This window comes from Elaeis guineensis, chromosome 4 (assembly GCF_000442705.2).
Source record: "Elaeis guineensis isolate ETL-2024a chromosome 4, EG11, whole genome shotgun sequence".
NCBI classification, from domain to species: domain Eukaryota; kingdom Viridiplantae; phylum Streptophyta; class Magnoliopsida; order Arecales; family Arecaceae; genus Elaeis; species Elaeis guineensis.
Genome location: NC_025996.2, coordinates 8,300,862 through 8,321,838, shown reverse-complemented (window position 1 = coordinate 8,321,838; position 20,977 = coordinate 8,300,862). Strand labels below are relative to the sequence as shown.

Sequence of the window (20,977 nt, the reverse complement as noted above, 5' to 3'; positions counted from 1 at the left end):
TTGATTTTGTAAAGCACATGCTTATGAGAATTTACGCATGTATTAGGAGGCCTATGGCAGGTATATTACAAATACAGAAATGGACTGAAACCTCAACCAGATGAAGGATGGTTGAATGAATGACAGCATGATACATATTGATATAACAAACTCTGCAGTATGACTCATATGATATTGTCAAAATTCTAAAATATAAAACTAATATCCTTACAAATATGAGCATCGCCATGATCCGAACAGTGACTGTAAATCAACTGACATCTTGTTGGATTAGTAAGTTCCAGAACTTTCTCCTACTTTCTCCGCTTATACCTGTGGAGGGTTCAAAACTATTTAAGAATTTGACAAATAAAAATTATCATGGCATAAACTGCAAAATAACCAAAGCATCAAGAAAGATTCTTAATGATGAATTTAAATGAAAATGGACAAAGATATGCACAAAAAATAGGAAATATAACGCTAGGTCAAAAGCAATCAACAATTATGTTGGCATCCCATCCATGACCTTCATATTTTTAAATCATATAACACAAATGAACTTTTCTGTGAGGATCATAACCTTGAGAACAGGTGAAAAGGTCATGGTCATGGCTTCAATAGGCCAAAAGCAATCAAAAATTATAACTTGGCATCCTATCTGTAATCTTCACATTTTAATTCATATAAACACAAATGAACTTGGAGAAGAAGACCATAACCTTAAGAACAGATGAAAAGAAAACAAAGAAGAAAATAATATATTAGTTACATACTGTGTTTTGATTGCTAATGCACAATCCATGTTTCAGTGCATAATCTTCCAAGAGATTTCTCCTATGTATTAGCTATATATAACCCCTTACAATCAAAATAAAACATCAAAGCAAGCCTCTCGAGTCCCACCACCCCCCCCCTCCTCAAAAAATTCATGAGAAACCACCATATTAATCCACCCAAGAACATTAATGTGGCTTATTCCTGCTGTGATATCAGGACTATAATTGAACAATGGTTAAATTACATATCTGTCATTACACAACAAATCTATAACCATGAACTTTCAATCATCTAACTCAAGGGTTTTTCTTTCTTTACACAAACTTTCAATGTATCCTCCAGTCAAGTGTCATATTTTAATGGTGACAGCTTCTTCTTTAGTCTTCTAAAATCCACATTATCAGCCATCTCCGGCTTGCATCTTATTATGTAAAGGTCGCTTCCTCCTAGTTCAGCCTGGGCACTTGGATGATCCTTTCGAGCATTCTCACTCTGTTCACATCCCATGCCATTATCTTAAGGGACATGATTTACTAAAACAGAAATTAACTTACAAATAGACAGGGTCTAGAATTTCCACATGTATTTTTCCTCCTTAGTGCTGAGCTGGGGGTGTACATAGTTTTTCCTCCAACCCCTATTTGCACACCCCGGCTATAGGTTTTCAAAGTGTTCTATGTTTTCTTGTCAAGTAGGAATAGACAGATGCTAATCATCTGCAAGGATTTCTCTCCTTGAAAGATTTATGCGAGGAGCATCAATTGATTATACAGCTTGAGTCTCTTTCATAATGAGCTTTGACATTGATTAGCAAGAATTTTTCTCCTTGGAAGATTTATGCAAGGAGCATCAATTGATTATACAGCTTGAGAGTTTTTCATAATGAGCTTTGACATTGATTACAAATTGAGGCCTAGGGTAAAAATTTTTTTACTTTAGGTTCATAGTTGCATAGAAAAGCATCTTCTCTCTTGTTATCGTCTCTCTTCTTTAGGACCAGCAATTTAGGTTCAAACCTGTTAATCAGACCTAACCCATCGGATCGACAGGTATAGGTCAGCCAAGTAAGGTTCAGGTTGACAGATAATAATCAGTCAAATATACAAATTTAAAATTATATTAATATTGTATACAATGTAATATTTCTACAAAAAAAAAATCTTATATCTTTATAAATACTCCCTTTTTAAAATAAATATGCTCTCTGGATTAGTTTTTGATTCCATTAGAGCAGTGTATCAACAAAGAACCAAAGTGCATTTATCAATTACTAGTGTGGTTTGACTTTGTTACAATTATCCATTAGAAAGTAATATCCACAGTCCACTGACATTCCAATTTCCCCTCCTCTGTGGCTCTTCCTCTCCCCACCAATCTTTTTTCCTCTCCTCTCCTCTCTTCTCCTAGCCTCCTCTTTTTCATCTCTCCTGTATTTCACATCTCCTCTCATCTCAGGCCACCCAACAATCATCCCCCCCAGCCACCACTTCACCTGCTGGGACACCAGGCCTCTCACCCTGTCATGTCACTTGAACAGACACAAAGCCTTGTTGTCACCCTGCCACTCAGGTGGAACTGCCTCACTACCATTATTCAGCCATGATATTTCCCATCAGCATCATGCAGCCGTACATGGCCCCTATCCTTCCTCTTTCCTTCTCTTATTCATCTTCTTCCCCTACATTCCCTACTTCCGGTTGATGGGTCAGGTCAAGGTCAGTGAAGATAACTTGCCAGCAGGTCTCAGTGAGAACTTTGTCATGTCTTGTTGGCAGGTCAGGTCAGGATCACGTCAACGTCAGTATTGTTAAGTAGTGGAGATCAACAAAACATGGCCCATTACCATGCTTATCCCTCATCTCCTTTGATCTCTTTAGAAATTCATTCTCCTTCCATTGCATGTTTCCTGATGTCTACCTCAAAAGATTATATAGACAAAGCTGTCCCCACCCCCCCCCCAAAAAAAAAAAACAGTTGCAGGGGCGCCACCCAACCTAACGAAGGGAACATTGAGGAGAACAGAGAGATTATCCACCCAAACATAAAACAGCATAGCACACTAATGCAAATTTATGAAAGACCACCCAATGTTCCTACCAACGTGGCATAATGCATATATATTATTTGCTTCCCTCACTAGTTAAATTTTAACATTATTTGAAGAAAGCACAAGCTAATTACAAAAACATGCATACATTTGGAGAAGAAACTTCCCGCCTGTCCAGGTACCACATGCTTCCAAAATGCCCAATGTTTAACTTCAAGCATTCAACAAAAAGACAAAAGCCTTTTGAGATTTTCTTTTTTCAGGTTAAAAAAAAAAAACTTTTGAGATTCCAAAAGCAAAACTGTACCATACTTGTGCATGAACTTGAATTAGTATTTAATTTTATCATTGACCAAGGTAAAGAACTGAGCAGCTAATATGTGAAATGAAATCTAGCACCAATTAAAAGCTAAAGAAATACCCATAGTCATTGACATGCAAGCCGACTACCATGGTTCCAAGGAGTAATAGAGATGTGTATATAAAAACGCCATCTGTACCTTGATTTACTCTTGAAAGAACTCTTAGATTTTCTTCTTCTAGAAGCATTATTACTTCTCTCAGAGGTACGGCTTTGTTTCCTTTCACTCATATCATTCTGGAATAGTTCAAGCATCTCTTCTTTTCTGGTTTGATTTTTTTGAGAAGGTTGTTTTGCCCTTTTGCCAGAATTTTTCAATACCTTCCCACCTTCATGTGCCTTCTGAATAGCTTTCATTGATTTTGCTCGGCGGTAAGCCACATCAACAAGTGATTTCCCTGTTTTCCCTTTCTTGCCACCTCCAGTTTCCTGCAGTTATACAGTTGATAATATTTAAACCTTCACTAACCATAATGCTGGACATCATGAAATCAAACTGCTGCACAAGATATTTAACAAGGATAATATCATTAAAAGGAACAGGATAAGATTAATAAAGGGCAAAAGGTCAAAACTAGTTCTCATGCGGAAATTAAAAAAGGATTTTCAGAAACATTTTACTTAAATCTTTGACTAAAATCTACAGGAGAGCTTCTGCAAGAAATTACAAATTTATAGAAGATCAAAAAGATAACTTCAAACAGTAACCATGAAAGAAAGGGCATCTGAACCTGATCTTCATTGCTATCTTCCTCTTCATTCTCTAAAATCTCCCGAGCTGCTTCCAGTCTTCGACGTTTCTTACGTGGCAGATTTTTCTGTTAGACAAAAACAGGAACATACTAAGCAACATGTTAACATAACGACACAGAATTTACATAAATAAATAGCAGGAATCCAGTTATCTTTAGATTAGAAAGAAATCTCACCTCACGCTCTCTCCTTCTTTTCTCCTTCAATTTCAATTCTTCTGCTTGCTGAGCACTTATTACCTCATTTTGACCATTTTTGTCTTTTTCCAAGGATTCCTACAAATTGAAATATAAGATGATGAGAAAGATGAATTAATCAAAGCATCTCTCAAGGGAAGAAGAGGCTGGAAAGAGGTCATTAAGATAAAAAATGTCAAATGCACATCTTGTAGCCTTAACAGTCAAACTCAACAGGATCCAAACTAATAAGAAAATGGTATGACCTAGTAACATTAACATGGATTACCGTACCACCTCACACCATCTGGTGCAAGGCATCATGTACCATACCTGGTGGAAACTACGAAACTCGAGTTTGGGTCAGTACAGGATCTATAACATTGTACCACCCATATCACCCCGTACCGAGGTGTGTATTGACTTACTGAAACGCACTTAGGCAAGAAGTGAGAAAAATGGCTAGAGACTGTTTTGGTATGCGGTGCATACTGTACCATACAAACCATATCGTACCAAACTGGAAGATACTAGTACGGTATCCAGTACCGATATTGTAGATCTTGAGTAACAACCTTGCTCTCTAACATACAATGGACAGGTTTGCTGATGTCTTTGTCAAAATAGGCTCAATTCTTGCTGTCTGAAATCTTAGCATACATATTCAGCTATGTACCGCAAAAAAAAAAAAAAAGCTTTCAACAGGTCGAAGCGCTATAGTGGAGGAGGAGGAGGAGAAGGTTGGGAAGGAGATGAACAATGAAGATATTGAGACTGCACACTAATCTATTCCAGGATTAGCACATATATTAATATATATAACAACATAAATTTGGATCATTCTAATTTAGAGCTCTTTAAATGAGAAATAAGAAAGCACTGGGTATGGGAATGTAGAAAAGTAAAAAAGAGTTCACATTTGTTCACAGATACAGAAAATAACAACATCACTTTAGTTTTTTCCAACATCACCAGATTTCACCAACTCGGCATGCCTAGCAAGAACCTTGGCCCACAAGAAAATCTGCTTGGCCCAGACATAATCCAAATTGGATGAGGTCACATGGGGCAACCAAGTTAATTGGATGATTCCCACTGCATGTCAAGTTTGTTTTATGATGCAATCTTACCAATTAGATTAAAATGGGAGAGTGAATCTTATTATGAACAAGGGCATAATACCAACCAAGTTAATTGGATGATCCCCACCATATGTCAAGTTTGTTTTACAACGCACGCATACCAATTAGATTATAATGGGAGAGTTAATCTTAATATGAACAAGTGCATGATACCTTCACACGCTTCATTTTATGGGCTAAAGGAGAAAGGAGTTGATTAAAATGCAATGATATCAAAGAGGACCTTGACTTCATCTAGTAAAAAGACTTTAGTAGTAATCTTCCACCTAAGATGGTACACCCACTTATGAGCAAATAAACAACATACAATCATGAACACAAAGAAGCCATGACAACCAAAATCTCCAAGACTGGAAACCTACTCTCTATTTGATTAAGAAATATTTTCTTGCCATTATAGTCCATCAAAACCAACACGCACGAACTGTAATAATCTTTTCCTCTTGACACTTTAAGCACAGTATATTCTTTGTTCCTTTTTGTCCTAATACTTAACTAACACAGAAATTGATTGTTATCGAGGATATTGGATTTCTTTCATACAAATGCTTTCAAGGAGCCACAGAGTGCAGCTTCCCTTGTACTGATCCCAAAGCCAATCTGAAGCAATCTTTTAATAATGCTATGGAGAGTTCCTAAGAAAAGGGAGGAAGATGAACCAGAAAGCAAAAGGCATGCAGCATGCAGAATTATCTTGGATTTTTTGTGATAAAATGACAGGCCATAACATCAACCCTTCTACTAACTGTAACAGCAAATTCGTGTTAAAGATTTCAAATTCACGAGAAAAAGCTTCTCCACTTCATAGCACTTAACTGTAAGAAAAGGAAAAATTTAAAAAATGATATAGATAACTCCAAGCTAAAAGTGAAACTTTGAATCCTAATATTCCAAAGCAAATTAATAAATCAGCATGTAGATTCAACTGTAGTGGGCATTACGCTGAAAACACTTACCTTTGCAGCCTTAGCTAGAAGTTTCTTCTCCTTTTCAGTTGCAAACCAGGTTTTTTTAGGGCGTGAAAAAATTTCTTCCTTATGTGCGATCATATTTTCTGCCTATATATTTTATCATGAAAGATAGTTAAGAAGAGTATATTTGTATTGGTGTTGAAATCCATATTACATCTATGTGAATGACAAATTATTTTGAAAAGATTTCAAGAAAATCTTTAAAGAAAACATAGAAAACCTTTGTTGCTTCCATTTCTGCTTTCCTCAATGCTCTTTCCTCCCTGCACAGGAATAAAGTATTAGTAACACATTGAAATATTATTGACAAGAAGTTATTATGTAAAGGAACCTTTCTTCTTGAAGAACTGTCAAAATTTGATCTTCCATTTGTTCAATTAATTGAGACCATTCAGCTATTGACTTTTCGGCAACAATTCGACTCTTTAATTGTGAACCAGCCTTCTTTGCCTGATATATCAGATAATTCTTTAAAGTCAAATGATGTCTGTAATATATGAAAAAAAAATCACTTCTTTCATTAATGATTTTTTACTAATAAGAGTAATAGAGCATGGATCAGATTACAGCACATGGATGGACCAAACTTGGTGAGAACAAGATTAAGTCGACAATTTTTCCACACAAGCATCACAAAATTCCAAATATTTTCAAGTCTGGCCCACAGAGAAGAATTACAAAGTTTCTCATAATCATCCAAATAGGTCAAAATAAGTTTGGCTACTATATTTAATCCACAATGCTCAAGTTTATAATGAAAAGTTTCAATTAAGATGTATTTTATAGGGCTAGGAAAAAGAGAAAAACCATCAATATTTGCAATCAGAAAATAAGAATAGGTTCACCTGAAGCCTCATCCACACTCACCATGCCACCAGAAAGAGACTGCAACTGGCTGATGTACATGCATATATGCATATGTATATGCATGTGTGTGTGTGTATGTGCATGTGTAGATGTAGATTTAGATGCATATGCACATGTATATGTATGCATATACATGTATATGTATATATTATGTATATGTATGTGTAGACTTGCATGTCCACGTATTTGCATATAAACATTTACATGTATATGTGTGCATGCATGTACGTGTGTATGTTTGTATGTATGTATATAACATAGACTTGTAGTAGTTCCCTTTTAGTCTATGCTTCTCAAATAATGATTCTAGTTGTTGTTGCTTACAATTCTCTATCTTAAATCTAACAATTTTGAAATCATTGGTAAATGTTAAAAATGCTTACAATGGCCTTCAAGAGAGAACGATCATCATCAGTCACAAATGTAACAGCATATCCTTCTCTCCCAGCTCTAGCTGTACGGCCAACCCGATGAACATAGCTGCACAGCAGAACAGATCTATTAGATGTGTGTAGATGCAACAAACACAACTCCCACAGAGTGGCTAAGCAGTGTGAATAAAGCATTAAGGATAGGAGGATAAAACCAATAAAGAAGAAAAACTTGCAGCATAATGGAAATATTATGCAGGAAATGCAGTTTCCAACAAGAGTAAAACTACCACAAATTCATCAATAAACAAAAACAATGAATAATATTATCCAAATCGAGATTAACTGATTAAGAGAAAAAGCTCTCTGCATTCATCCACTAAAATCAAGATACAAAGCAAAAATAAAGCAATGCCAAAGAAATGGAAGCTGCTAATAAGTCTGCAATTCAAAGATATGGTCCATTATAGGTTGATCTACATACACTCCCATAGCAAGTTATTCAACAAATCAACAATCAAACACCTGGAACCAAATGCACACCAATATTCCAGGCCTCATAGTCATTCCCTGCTTATCATTCCCTTCAGTAGTTCATCTATTTCCTTCTTGGTATAGTTCACAATGAAGCTTCCAAGCTAGATCACCATATTTAAGGAACCATCAAATGCCTATAGCTCCAGGAAATTTTCAACATGGAATAAGGTATCTTTATATCAAACATCCTCAGCTTCAAAATCTCTAAATCTTGAAGTTCACCAATGAAACAAGCAGTTTGTCACAAATAAGCAATGAGAGATAAATAAATTTGTTATTTAAGATTAATTTACACAATTGCAAGATTAATAAGTCCATAGTTCAATAGGAGGATAATTTAATCAAGAAATAAGCTCAGATCTTAGTTTCAGAAACCATGAAATTCCCCCACAGTTTCTGTTCCATATACAGAATATTGCATTCTGAAAGTATAAATAAACAAGGTGATTCTCACAAGCAAGGCATGTATTTTCAGCCTCGCTTTTGCAATTCCCAATATCTTGGAACAATGGTCATAAACCTCCTGTTTTCACTGAATGAAGATGCTTGTGCACAAAGGCCATGAGAAACTGTTACCTAATCCTAATTATAGCTAGACAGAATATGATAATAACTTATAATACAACATATTCCTTTTAAAAAATTGTGTGTTTTTTATCCATGTTTTAGAAAACAATCTTTTGAAGTATAAGAAGATTAGGCTTCAAGACAGTGCAGAACAGAAAAAACAGAGTCCATGGTCAACCAAAAAGTCACCTTTACATATGACCGTATTACTCTTCTGCAAGGGAAGAAAACCCATCAAATCGTCTTTAAGAAGGAAAACAGATTAACTATGTCCTTGTAATATATACCTTTATAACAGTAAATTAAAATTTTGCAAATAATTAAATAAATTTTCAAAAATCATGATTACATCTTCTAAGTTCTTATGAGCATAGATTCTTTAAATTCTTAAATTCTCATAAGTATCGATTCTTTAATTCTTTTCCTCTTCCATTTAGTATAAATTCTCCAGCCACAGCCCAGTCCTTAAGCTTGGGGCCTGACTCCCTAAACCTTGGTGGAGGTTGGTGATGGTATTAAGAAATGTCTCTTATGCCCTGAACTAGCAAAATAATTAATAGTTGCTCAAGTATCTGAAGCTTATATCTCAAACCAACACCACAGTTATCTCCACCCTTTTTGGCCTCACTTCTGCCTTAAGGCTTTTTGATGCACTGCTCGTCAGCCACTAGCAGCATTGAAATGTGATTATTATGCATATTCCTATTACCATAGTCAAAATCCATTTAGGAATGACCATATTCAACCCTACATTATTAACAAGTATACATGCAGTCACACACTTCATTCTAGTTGTTCAAGTTTTCAGGTCACTCTTGGCATGTTGACATTATATAATTGAATGATTTCTCAATATAGCTCCCATTTCCTTCAGACTCTGAATAATAAATTGGATATGCTGGCTTTAGGCAGAGGATTTTATCGGCCAATTCACCCAGTGGAAGCATATCTGGTGTCACATAATGCCATGATTACACCTACAAAATATTTAATGATTTCGATGTAGTATACTGCAAGGGGTCATGATAATAACAAAATAATTGGTCACAAAAAGATCCAGAATGAATTAATCGTACTGTATAAACTTTAGCTACTCAAATCATTTGTAGAGTAAACGTTAAATTGCTTTTTCTTGCACCTTGTGAGAGCAAAATGAACTCAAATTCAGATTCAAATATCCATGAAAGCATGCAAATGCTATTTATTATGTTATCTACATAAGACTAGGTAAGTCAACAAAGAAAAGGATTACCGAAGAAAATTATAAGATCTGAAAATATATTTAAAATCATAAAGATGTCATCTACTAGCCCTGAGGCAGAATGGTGGGTCCATTTATCATGCATGAACATCTAAGAGATTTTTAACCAGAACAGGTTGCCTGGCTTGAATTTCAAACCACCAACAAATTGATTGCTTGGTAGAAGAGTCATCTACATGGGAGCCAGAATTATCATGCAGCCATAACTTGATATAGATTAGCATATAAACAGGTTCCTAAAAAGAAACATATCTTCAACAAAATGGATAACAGAATATTCATATAACACCATCAAACAAATTGTCGGAAACTAAAGCATCATTAAAGAAGCATTTCAAGAGACACATATGCACAGCTAGACACAGGAAAGATGCAATATTATGGACCAGAAACAAAAATATGGATATCTCTCTAACCTTTTATCATCACGAGGGCATGCAAAATTAATTACAGTTTGAACACCAACAATGTCGAGCCCCTGGAAAAAAAAAAGTACCATAGATCAAAAAAATTAAATTCAATACCAGTGAGAGATAAGGCCATGGACCTGATCATCTCTGCCCTAGAATAGGAACACAGGAACTTCAATAATTTCCGAGAGCAGATGAATGTTAAGTTGCATGCATCCATTTCAAAGGAGATAATTCCTCCAGCAAAATGGATACCATGGCATATAAATATATATCATAAAGCATGCAAGGGAAAAGTAAGCGCATATGCACTATCTAGTCGAAAGGGCTATTTTTTTTTTTTTGGTGGGGTGGGGGTGGGGGGAGATCTACTTACACGAGCAGCAACATCAGTTGCAATTAGAAAATCGACTTCTTGCCTTCTAAATAGTTCCAAAGCCTACAACCATGAACAGCTCAAAATAAAGATTTGAATACATTCTATGACAATACCTTAAAAAGTGTAAGTTTTGGTTTAACCAGAAAAAGGCTAAGGCTACAACATTAGATTGATGCAAGTTCTTTCCTGAACTCCTTATAATCACTAGCAATGTATAGTAATACAAAGGCAATAATACAAAGAATCACATTCCGCATATCTAAGCTAATAACAAATAAGCAAGAATGTTGCATTTAAAAAATTCCATGGCTACTAATAACACATCCAACAAATTACAGACCTTAAATACAGTTTAGCATATGAAATGTGATTGTTGCAAGTAACAATAAAACTGAACAATACAAAAATATATACATCAAAGAATTAATTTCATTCATTCTTCTTTTTTGGCTTGGCCATTTCATTGTAAACCCAGGTTAAAAAGCTAGATCACTAGACTGAGAATGAACTGATGAAAACCCATGCATGTTATTGTAAATAGGATGGCCTATGTAGCTTTGGTCGAAAAACCTTGAAAATGGTTGAACGAGGTATCAGATCTGACACACTAAATCAGTTTCAAAATTAAATTTTGATTTAACTTGCCAAGATATGAGGAAAGCACACGAGTCAGAACTATGGAACTAATAGGCATCAGATTAATCATAAGAAATAATAAATTATTAAAGGTCCTGCTGCTCCAAGGAATTTAACATTTTGAAATGAATAAGAACACAAATGAAGTGTACAAATACCAGCCCTGAAAAGAAAATTACTCACATCAAGGCGTTGTGCTTGAGTTAGATTACCATGAAGTTCAGCAGCTTTCATTCCAGCCAGACCAAATATTATTTTTAACCTATGTGCAGCCTGTTTAGTTCCACTGCCATTAAAATGTTTTACAGAAATATGAGAACCCAGCCATTTGATATAGAAGGAGAGAAATGAAGAGATACATGTGAAGAAAAAAAAGGAGAAGAAGAAAATTTTAGTTATTAGATTGACAGCTCACGTTGCATATAATTTTAGCAACATTTAGTGAAGATAAGAAATACAACAAATTTGGGTATTGACATTTTGGCTTTATTCATCACTCTAGATACATGGAACATCAATTAGAAGAACACAAAATCAAGTTATGATAGCAGCACAAACTATGATGTTCTCTTGCCCTTAATCTTCATAAATACCTTTTATAGTTCATGCTTCATAGTCAACTCGACCATAATATTTAGCTTTATGTTACTATATATAGCAACCGCAGACCAAAAGAGTCAGATGACTAGTAGATAAATCAAACTCTGAGGTGGATTGCAATTTGCAAAGATGTTAGTCATAATTTGTAGAATAAAGACCTGAAAATGATCACTTTCTGTGTGAAGGTCTTGGAACATAGTGCAAGGAGAACTGCTTCCTGATTTACTTCACGCATACGTCGTATTCTAACTACCCTGTATAAAGAGACAACAAAGACAGAGGAGCCAGGTAAGCATATACAAGAAACTGAACAACATTGAAACATTAAAAGCTCACAGAGACAATCTGCTAAAATAATTAACAGCCTGAACAAATAATGAAAAGAACAAGTCAAGGATTTCCAGAAACCAAGCAAGAGCAAATGAAAGCATGTAGCCATGCCGTGTGAAAGGCAATCATCAGTAGAAAACACAACTCCAACTTATAAAAGCAGGCAGAACAATAACAAAGACAATTTACATCTAATTACATCTTAAGAAACAAACCAAGCCACAAAACTGCCAACTTTCTCATGCAGCTAACACAACATTCAAAAGGGAAAAAATAGAAATTCCATCATCAGAGTGATGGAAGATTGGATCATCAAACAATGAAAAAAGGATATTAACAAAGAAGCATTTCTAAGCAATGTTCAGATATTAAAAAAAAAAATGATAATGCTAATTAGAAACTCACCAGCTAAAATAATCATTCTCAGATTCTCTATTTTTCTGCACAAGTCAGCAGTTCTGAACCTAATGAGTTTCAGTGGTTGGACCAAGGTTTTAAATCCTATGGGATAAAGGTGTCTCGATTTTTTCATGGAATGGGATGCCCTGCAATCCCGTCCTATCCCGATAGCAGTCCCGATTATGCATCCCAATGGAGATCCTTCATCTTTCTCCGCTTCTTTCCCTTCTTGTTTTTTTTTCTTTCTTCCTTCTTTTCTTTTCCTTTTTCTTTTCTTTTTCTTCTTCCTTTCTTTTTTCATTTTTTCTTCTTTCTTTTCATTTTTTCTTTTTCTTCATCCTTCCTTTCCTTCTTTCTTCCTCTCTCCCTACATGGATGGGTTTCGAAGTCCCGAGCCCGTCCCAATCCCATTTTCTCTTAGGACCAAGTTGGGACGGCCAGGATGCCTCCCATCCCGTCAAGACATAAAACCTTGAGTTTGATGTCAAGAAATCTTACAATATTGAGAAATTAATCATGAGGTTCTTCTAGATATTAGCATCAGTCTTTTAATGCTGTAAGCCCTTTTGATCCAAAAATATCCTTATTTTTCTCCCATCTTACATTCCCTTCATAAATAGATACTTTCACCACCCCTCCCCTCTGACCTTCAGGGGATGTGAGAAAACAAAAGGAAACCTCAAAAATACATACCACTAAACAATGCACTAATGCATGCATAGTTATGAAAGGTATGAAGATAGCATATGAGCAATGTAAATATGGAAGGGGACCAATAGGGACAAATCATTATAAAGTTCTGTATGCAAAATTGAAGTAAAGATCCACAACCTGAACTCCATTTTTTATGTTCTACCATCCAAGCACAAGCTTCTCCCTCTCCTTAAAACTCCTATTATAGGTTTCTTCATCCTCCTCCCCCTCCCATTCCCACAATTTCCCACTCCTTTTTTCTCTCCTATCTTGTTGACGTCCCAAAACACTACTTCAAGAAGCACATAGAAGAGTATACCATAGGTTCCTAAATAAACATTTATTTGCCTTCAAGATCAACTCATAAACTTCAACCAAGGTTTGCCACACAGGCACATATTGACCGTACCTTACCAATATCAAATTGGTATGCGGAACGAGAGGCATAGCAAGTGTCCGTACGTTGAACTAGCCTCCATATCGGGAGTACCAACATAACAATAGGATGGTACCAGCAAGATTTTATGTCCCAGCAGAATAGGAGGCATCTTGGCCGTCCCGTCCCGTTTCTATGAAAAAACAAGACCAAGATGGGATGGGAACTCCAAAACCATCCATGCGGGGAAAGAAGAAGAAAGAGGAAAGAAAGAAAAGGAGGAAAGATGAAAAGGAAAAGGTGAAAGGAAAAAAGAAGAAAAATTAAAGAAAAAAAGGAAAGGAGAAGGAGAAGAAAAAGAAAGAAAGGAAAGAAGGAAGAAAGAAAACAGAAAAAAGAAAAAAAGAAAAAAAGGGATAAGAAAAAGAAAAAAAGGAAAAGAAAGAGGAAGGTAGAAGAAAAAAAAGAAAAAAAAAAAGAAAGGAAAGAAGGTGAGAGAAACAGAGGATATCTATGGGGACCACCACTAGGATAGGGTGGGACAACGGGGCACTATATTACAAATGGAGAAATCGGGACACCATCATCCCTCAGGATTTAGAACCTTGGGCACCAAAACGGGATAAAGTACCAATACGGCAACCTTGCTTCAACCCTTCATGACAAATTAACAACGGAAACTTGACTCCCATGCCAAAAGTTTGCAACCAAAAGCAGTGTCACATGGTGGTGGGAAATTAAATAGTAATTATGAAAATGACACTAGCCATGCAATAAGTAAATGATCCTCATATTAAAACATAAACCTCTAAAAGGAGAAAAAAGCTTACTCCTCAGTCAATGTAGCTGGTCGTCTCGCAAAGGGATCAGCCTGAAGGCGTACAGGTTTATTTAGTGAAAGCTTGACAAGCTGATCGACTTCTTCAGTCATAGTAGCAGAAAATAGCAAGGTTTGTCTCCGTTTAGGGCACAAGCGAATCTACATTATAAACTTGATATAAGCGATTAGGTGAAAGATAAATTTTTAACTGACAAAAAAAAAGGACTTTTTCTTACTTTTCAAAAATAAAAGTGCATATTGTTTGCCAAATATACCCGAAGTAGAAATGCAGTACAAGCAAAGTAGTAAAACTTCAATGGATGTGTTGTAAACTATCATAATCTATAAAAGACAGCATATCTGTTTCTGAGAAATTTAGAACGAAGTTCAACAAAAATAACAGTGAGAACTAAAATGCTCTTCTAAATATAGACATAATATGACAATCTTGGAGATCCTAGGAAACAAAGCAATGAATTCACAGCCCTAACTAGAACAGCTAGAACAAGGTGACAACAACAGTACCAGTTCATGAATTTCAGCACTGAAACCCAACTCCAGGAGACGGTCTGCCTCATCAAGGATGAGAACAGCAAGATCTTCAAGCCCAACTGAAACTGAATTCCGTAGATGATCTATTATTCTCCCTGGAGTAGCTACAACAATATCAGGCATTGATCTCAAGGCTGCCTCTTGCATCTGAAATGAAATAAGTTTTTTCAAAAAAATGTTGAAAAATCAAAGAAACAGTACTCCACAAGACAACACCAATGATCAGCCTTGCTTGAAAGGGGCAATTCAGTTTAAATGGAGTGTGCAACACCAGGAGGAATAAAGAACAAACATAGTGTCAATGGACATATTATAAAGAATACAAAAAGATTGATTTTTTCACACGTTAAGAACATAGACATCTATAGCTTGAAGCCATTAAGATTTAGAAGACACTATAACCACAAGATACCCATAAAGGAGAGTCTACAAATATGCCTTGACCAATGTGAAGTCAACCATCAACCATAAAGCAGCAGATCAGATTTTGTGTTCTACCCACATGCTAAGAACAGTCTTCATAGAATCTACAGCCTCCAAATGGGCCAGTAGAAGTCCCAAAATCATCAATAATCTCTGAGAGAGCAACCCAACCATGGTACTCATTGATAATATATGCAGCATCAGTTGGGTCAATAGAAAATATATGCAGACTTCTAGGCTACATTTGGAGGTTTTAGATTTAAAAATCATTGTTTTATATTTTTTTTCATGAACTTGAAATTTTTGAATTTTAAATGTTGGTACATTTAGGAGGCTTTGGTTGAGAACAAGAGAAACCTCAAAATGAAAAACTTAAAGATAGAGAAAACATGAGTCTGAGTAGAAATTCTCAACTTCATGATTCAAAGACCATTTTGGGATTTCATTGCACAATCAAACACTCCACATTACAAAATCATGATTAATAATTCAGAAAGGAAAATGAAGTATCATGATTTTCAGTATGTCCAAATGCACCCCAAGAAATAGACTTCGACAAACCTTCGTTGGAAGCCCGCCAACAACAAGGCAGCATCTGACATCAGTAAATTGAGCAAGTTTCTCTATCATACTATGGACCCTGTATTAAATTTTAAAAGGTCAGTTTCATTTAATTCTGAAAGTAAAAGAATACTCCTTATATATGATAAAAAGGATACTTTTTTATAGCATACCAAGAGAAAATGAAGATGTCATGGCTAGAGATACATATGTGGATCTACTGCAAATTTTATTGAATGTGACAATTAAACTTCTCTAGCAACATTTTTAGATTTCCCATCCATTCCCATGACAAGATAGCTTGACGTTTGAAAAGCAGATAGGTAACAAGCAACCACGGTAACATTAAGTTGCAATCTAGATAGGTAACCCATAACCACAGTAACATTATGTTGCAAAGTAGATATAAAATTTGGTTGTAAATCATGATAAGAATGTATAAAGATCACATCTATAATAATGATGGTGAAGCAACTCTCATACAGCTCAAAACCGCCTAGAGGAAAAATATGCAGGAGCAATGGATCATGCTGATCCACCTGTTTGGAATAGCCATATATCCAGTCAAACTCTAGCCAAATAATATCTATTAATTATTAATAGTTAGTGGTTTTTATGTTTAAATTATGTGTTATTAATATCAAATTTGTCTTAAGTGATTATTGCTTATGCATGTATCTCGTTTCTGAGTCATTGTTTGTCTTCTAAAAAAGTTGTAAGTGTTGATGCATTAAGACATGTACCGTCATCTTGTGTCTATATAAATAGATATGTCGAAGAAAAGAAATATAGTGAATAGTGAAGAATCCGGAATGAAATTTATCTTAATTTTTCTTTGGTTGGAATGATGGATCCCTCTAGTTCTTTCTTATTCTATCTCATTCTTTTCCATAACGTATTTTGTTCTACGCCTATGACTTCCAACATCAGCTGGTGTCAGCACATCTAATTTGGTATTTCATGCTTTCTCTTAGCCTCTCTTTGAAAAAGAAGACATCTCCATCTTAAAATCACGGTCCACAACAATAACGAGTGTGATGAACTCCTTTTACATCAGTGAAGAGTTGCTAATGTCAACATAAAGCATGCTTGGCTAGAATAGAAGTGCAGATGAAGATTGCTTTGGACAACTTCAAAACATGATATCACAATTCATGCCTGCTAGAACTTCTACAGGCGAGCAACCATCATCCTCTGAAGTCGTTCATTCCCCACAGCCATGAGATCAACTGAGGGCAAGGGGTCACTTAAGCATATTAATGCAATTAGGAATGCACCTTACAAACAACCTCATATAGTGATATCTCATACTCCTAATTCTTTTTGTAAGACTTGCATTCTGTCCTCCAACTCTTGAAACCCACAAGTTTGCGAATGAATCCGTCAATCATGATGGTCAATCATGTAGAGGCATTCAAGTCCAAGAAAATATATATAACATTCATGATGAGGATTTATGCTTTGATCCCTTAAAGGTTTTGATAGAAAAGGGAGAGTCATATTTGATAAATGGTTTTGCTTTCTTCTCACTTCTTTTATTCAAAGATTATAAAGATCCCTATATGCAAGAAGTCTACATGAGCTCATCATTTGTGACTACTGCATCCTTGTTTGATTTAACCAAAATCTTGAGGAAGAAAAAAAATCAAGAGTATGTTGAATAAAATTATATGGGGTTATATCAATTATGAATGAAGATGGTCAATGAGATGTGCAAGAAGAAAAGATTGAAGGCAACACAATGGAAGACATTTATAGGCCTACAATCAAGTTCTTAACAATGCTTTGAACTCGAGGATGAGTTCCATGCAGCAAAAGCACCTAACATAGGAACTGTGGATCATGTTGATCAACCCATTTGATTAGCTTTATATCCTATCAAAATCTAGCCATGCAAAATCTATTAATAATTAATAGCTGGTGGTCCATACTCGGAATATGTTTTATTAATGTTGAATGCATCTTTTACACTTACTAGGCTTTATTAATTATTGTTTATGCATGTTTCTCTTAAGGTTTGTGAAGTCATTATCGTTTGTCCTCAAGACAGTTACAAGCAAGGACAGCCAAACCATCCCAAACCGGGTCGTTTGGGGCTTACTGAACCAACCTGGCCAAGAACAGGGATGGTTTAATTACCCAGTTCGGCCCCAGGTGAGAACCAGCTTGAATCGTTTGGCTCCGCCTGGTTTTGACACATTTCAAGCTATTTTGGACCGAACCAAGAGGTTCAGTGCTTTATAAATGAGTCCAAGCCATCTCCCCTCCCACCCCAATCCTCCTCTCCCCTCCCACCCCAATCCTCTCTCCCAATCCCCCCTCTCCCTCTCTGATCCTTATCTCTCACAAGTCGCAACTCCCCTTGTCATTATCATTGCTTGGGTAGGGTTCCATCACTGCTATCGTTGATGATAACAACAGTGACAATGATGACCACGGACCACCAGTACACTCTCTCCCTCCCTCAGCTCTCTCCTCCCCTCACCCCCTCCCCCTGCCCCTCCCCCTCCCACCCCTTAGTCCCGGTATGCCTCAGTTGGTACAGTACATACTAGTACCATCCACACTGATAATCGGCCGGTACGACCCTCGGTAGAAATTTGGCGAACCTAGGCTATAAACACTATTAGCTATGACATGTAAGGTCTACCTTAGGTCTATATAAATAGACAGGCCTATCTTGGTTATAGGCTTGATTAAAGAATCTGGAATGAAATTTGTGTTGATGTTTCTTTAGTTTTAGTGGTGGATTCCCTCAAGCTCTATCTTCTCATTCTATCTTATTCACTTCCATCTTGTAGTTTCTTCTACTTCTGTAACTTCTAATGTCATGCAATATCTAGCAAGTAAATAAACAAATATATATTAATTCCAGCATAAAATGTCATCAAAAAATGTAATCCATTTGCACCTTCATGCACCATGCGCACTTTTGAGTGAACTAGGAGAAGAAACCAAGATATCAAATAGTGCATATAATCAGGAACATGCTCTATCCAAGTGGGTGAATTATTGACTATGAGAACTATGGACTTAACTACCATATAACACAGGTTCATACCAGCACCAATACAACACATGGTATTACATCTCACTTTTCCTGTGCCTACACCAATAGGCATATCATGTGCCAGAATGGTATTGGTAATTAGACTTTAAAACTTGATCAGAATTTTATTGACAGAACCATAACTACTGTATTTTTTTAATAACTACAATATCTTGGTGCATACTTGGATTCCTTCAAATTTGATAAAATAATTATTTCCAACAGAAGACACAAGGGAGATCAGAAAATCCCTAGCTCCTTGAGCACATAGGTTTTTGGCAACAGTTACAAATCTAAAGAAAAATTATTAAACTATATTGTTGTCTGATAATGGTGGCAGAACTTGATGGTTTTTTTTTTAATTAGTGATTAATGAATATAATTTCGAATTTCAAATCAACATAATTCTAGGTTTTCAGAGTTTCACAAGCAACTTCTAATTTATGGAAAGTCAAAAGTGTTATGAGTTATGACATGAACCTTCTGCAGAAAATGTGCCTCATACGGTTATTTCATTATACTGCTCAGCTTAATGTTGGTGCTTCAAGGATTAAGGCATTCAAGGGCATGAATAAAGCTTTAGGCTTTCAAAAAGAATAAAGATCAGGTTTTTGCCAAAAGAAATTATATCATATCCCACGCATGCATTTTGCCTAGGAAAAACCTGATATTAAAATTTAACTAGTTTTGGACATGTCATTTACATGAGAAATTTCCATTCATTACTTTGGTTGGCTATTTGGCTGTATAAAGGTTCACCGTAGATACTGGATCCCATATTGATAGCATCCTATTACAGTGTTGGTACGTGGTTCAATATGGCACAAGACAACGTATCGAGTGTCGGTACGATACGAGATGACTTACTGGTTCAGTACCAGTACAGTACATCCTATACAGGGCAGTACAGCAGATCACAGGCTGTATTTTCCCTGCTTTCTCAACATGAATGATCAAATGTTAAAAGATGAATCGAAAAAGCCAAGCGCACAACACAGATAGTAGGCATGCAAGTAGGACAAATTCATGTAAAATGTTGAAAGTTAGATTCAGAAGAAAGAATAAATGTTAGAACTACCCAACATACCCAGAACTGCCACCCTTTTAACAGTTACAGCTTTCCCAGAACCCAATTATGCGACGCACAACACATATGTCAAGCATAAGAGATAGACAAAATACATCTATGTTTCTGACATCAGAACAATGCATGATTGTAAAGATAACCCAACATTCCCCAGAACTCCTAACCTTAGACAGGGACATGAGATGACAAATCAATAATGAAGCTTCAAACTCATAAAAAAAGCAAAGAAAAGATGGAACTTACAAGTGTGACAAATTAAAAATAAAGTTAACAAACACTTAAAAAAATAAATAAATAAACTACAAGACTTACTGTGCAGCTAGCTCTCTGGTTGGAGTAAGAATGAGCACCCTGATTGCACGGACACGCTTGGGCCGGAAAAGCAAACGCTCCAGCACAGGTAAGGTGAATGCAGCTGTCTAAATTAAGAGAAGTGAAAATGAGGCTGAAAACAAAAATACATAAACAATATATAGATAAACTGCCAATCAATATATATTGAAGTTACCTTTCCAGAGCCTGTAATGGCGCTACCACATATATCACGGCCAGTTAATGCTAACGGTATGCACGCAGCCTGCATTAAGCAGATTACATATTAACATAATCAAACAAAATTAAGACAATAGCAATCACATAAATAACAAAACAATAGATCTAGAAAGATTGTTTAACTCATAGCAAAATTTATTTTGCATAACCAAGAAGAAATACTCAAGGCCATGGTGTAAGGCAGCGAGAGAACTAAAATTCCCAGGGTTTATAGGCTGAATTACACACTAAATTGCAGGGTTTTTTTTAAAATGAAATTTGGAAATATTAAGACATAAAAATTATCATAAGAGGCATT

The 20,977-nt window shown here is 35.8% G+C and overlaps 1 protein-coding gene across 3 annotated transcripts in view; it reads right to left on the bottom strand.

Annotated features, from left to right (window-relative positions):
• LOC105044056 (DEAD-box ATP-dependent RNA helicase 28) overlaps positions 1-20,977 on the bottom strand; it is a 29,900-nt gene continuing 8,923 nt past the window's right edge. Inside the window, exons 3-19 of one of the 3 annotated variants that reach the window (XM_010921838.4) lie at positions 20,636-20,704; positions 20,440-20,546; positions 15,992-16,070; positions 14,981-15,154; positions 14,466-14,614; positions 11,996-12,091; positions 11,421-11,523; positions 10,599-10,661; positions 10,229-10,290; positions 7,460-7,556; positions 6,541-6,659; positions 6,430-6,472; positions 6,195-6,296; positions 4,097-4,195; positions 3,899-3,985; positions 3,307-3,596; positions 1-312 (exon numbers count right to left, since the gene is read on the bottom strand). In XM_010921838.4, the coding sequence (XP_010920140.1) occupies positions 294-312; positions 3,307-3,596; positions 3,899-3,985; positions 4,097-4,195; positions 6,195-6,296; positions 6,430-6,472; positions 6,541-6,659; positions 7,460-7,556; positions 10,229-10,290; positions 10,599-10,661; positions 11,421-11,523; positions 11,996-12,091; positions 14,466-14,614; positions 14,981-15,154; positions 15,992-16,070; positions 20,440-20,546; positions 20,636-20,704 (1,758 nt within the window). In that variant the 3' untranslated portion in view covers positions 1-293. The remainder of the gene's footprint in view (positions 313-3,306; positions 3,597-3,898; positions 3,986-4,096; positions 4,196-6,194; positions 6,297-6,429; positions 6,473-6,540; positions 6,660-7,459; positions 7,557-10,228; positions 10,291-10,598; positions 10,662-11,420; positions 11,524-11,995; positions 12,092-14,465; positions 14,615-14,980; positions 15,155-15,991; positions 16,071-20,439; positions 20,547-20,635; positions 20,705-20,977) is intronic. The other 2 variants (XM_010921840.4, XM_010921839.4) reach the window with 2 other exon arrangements.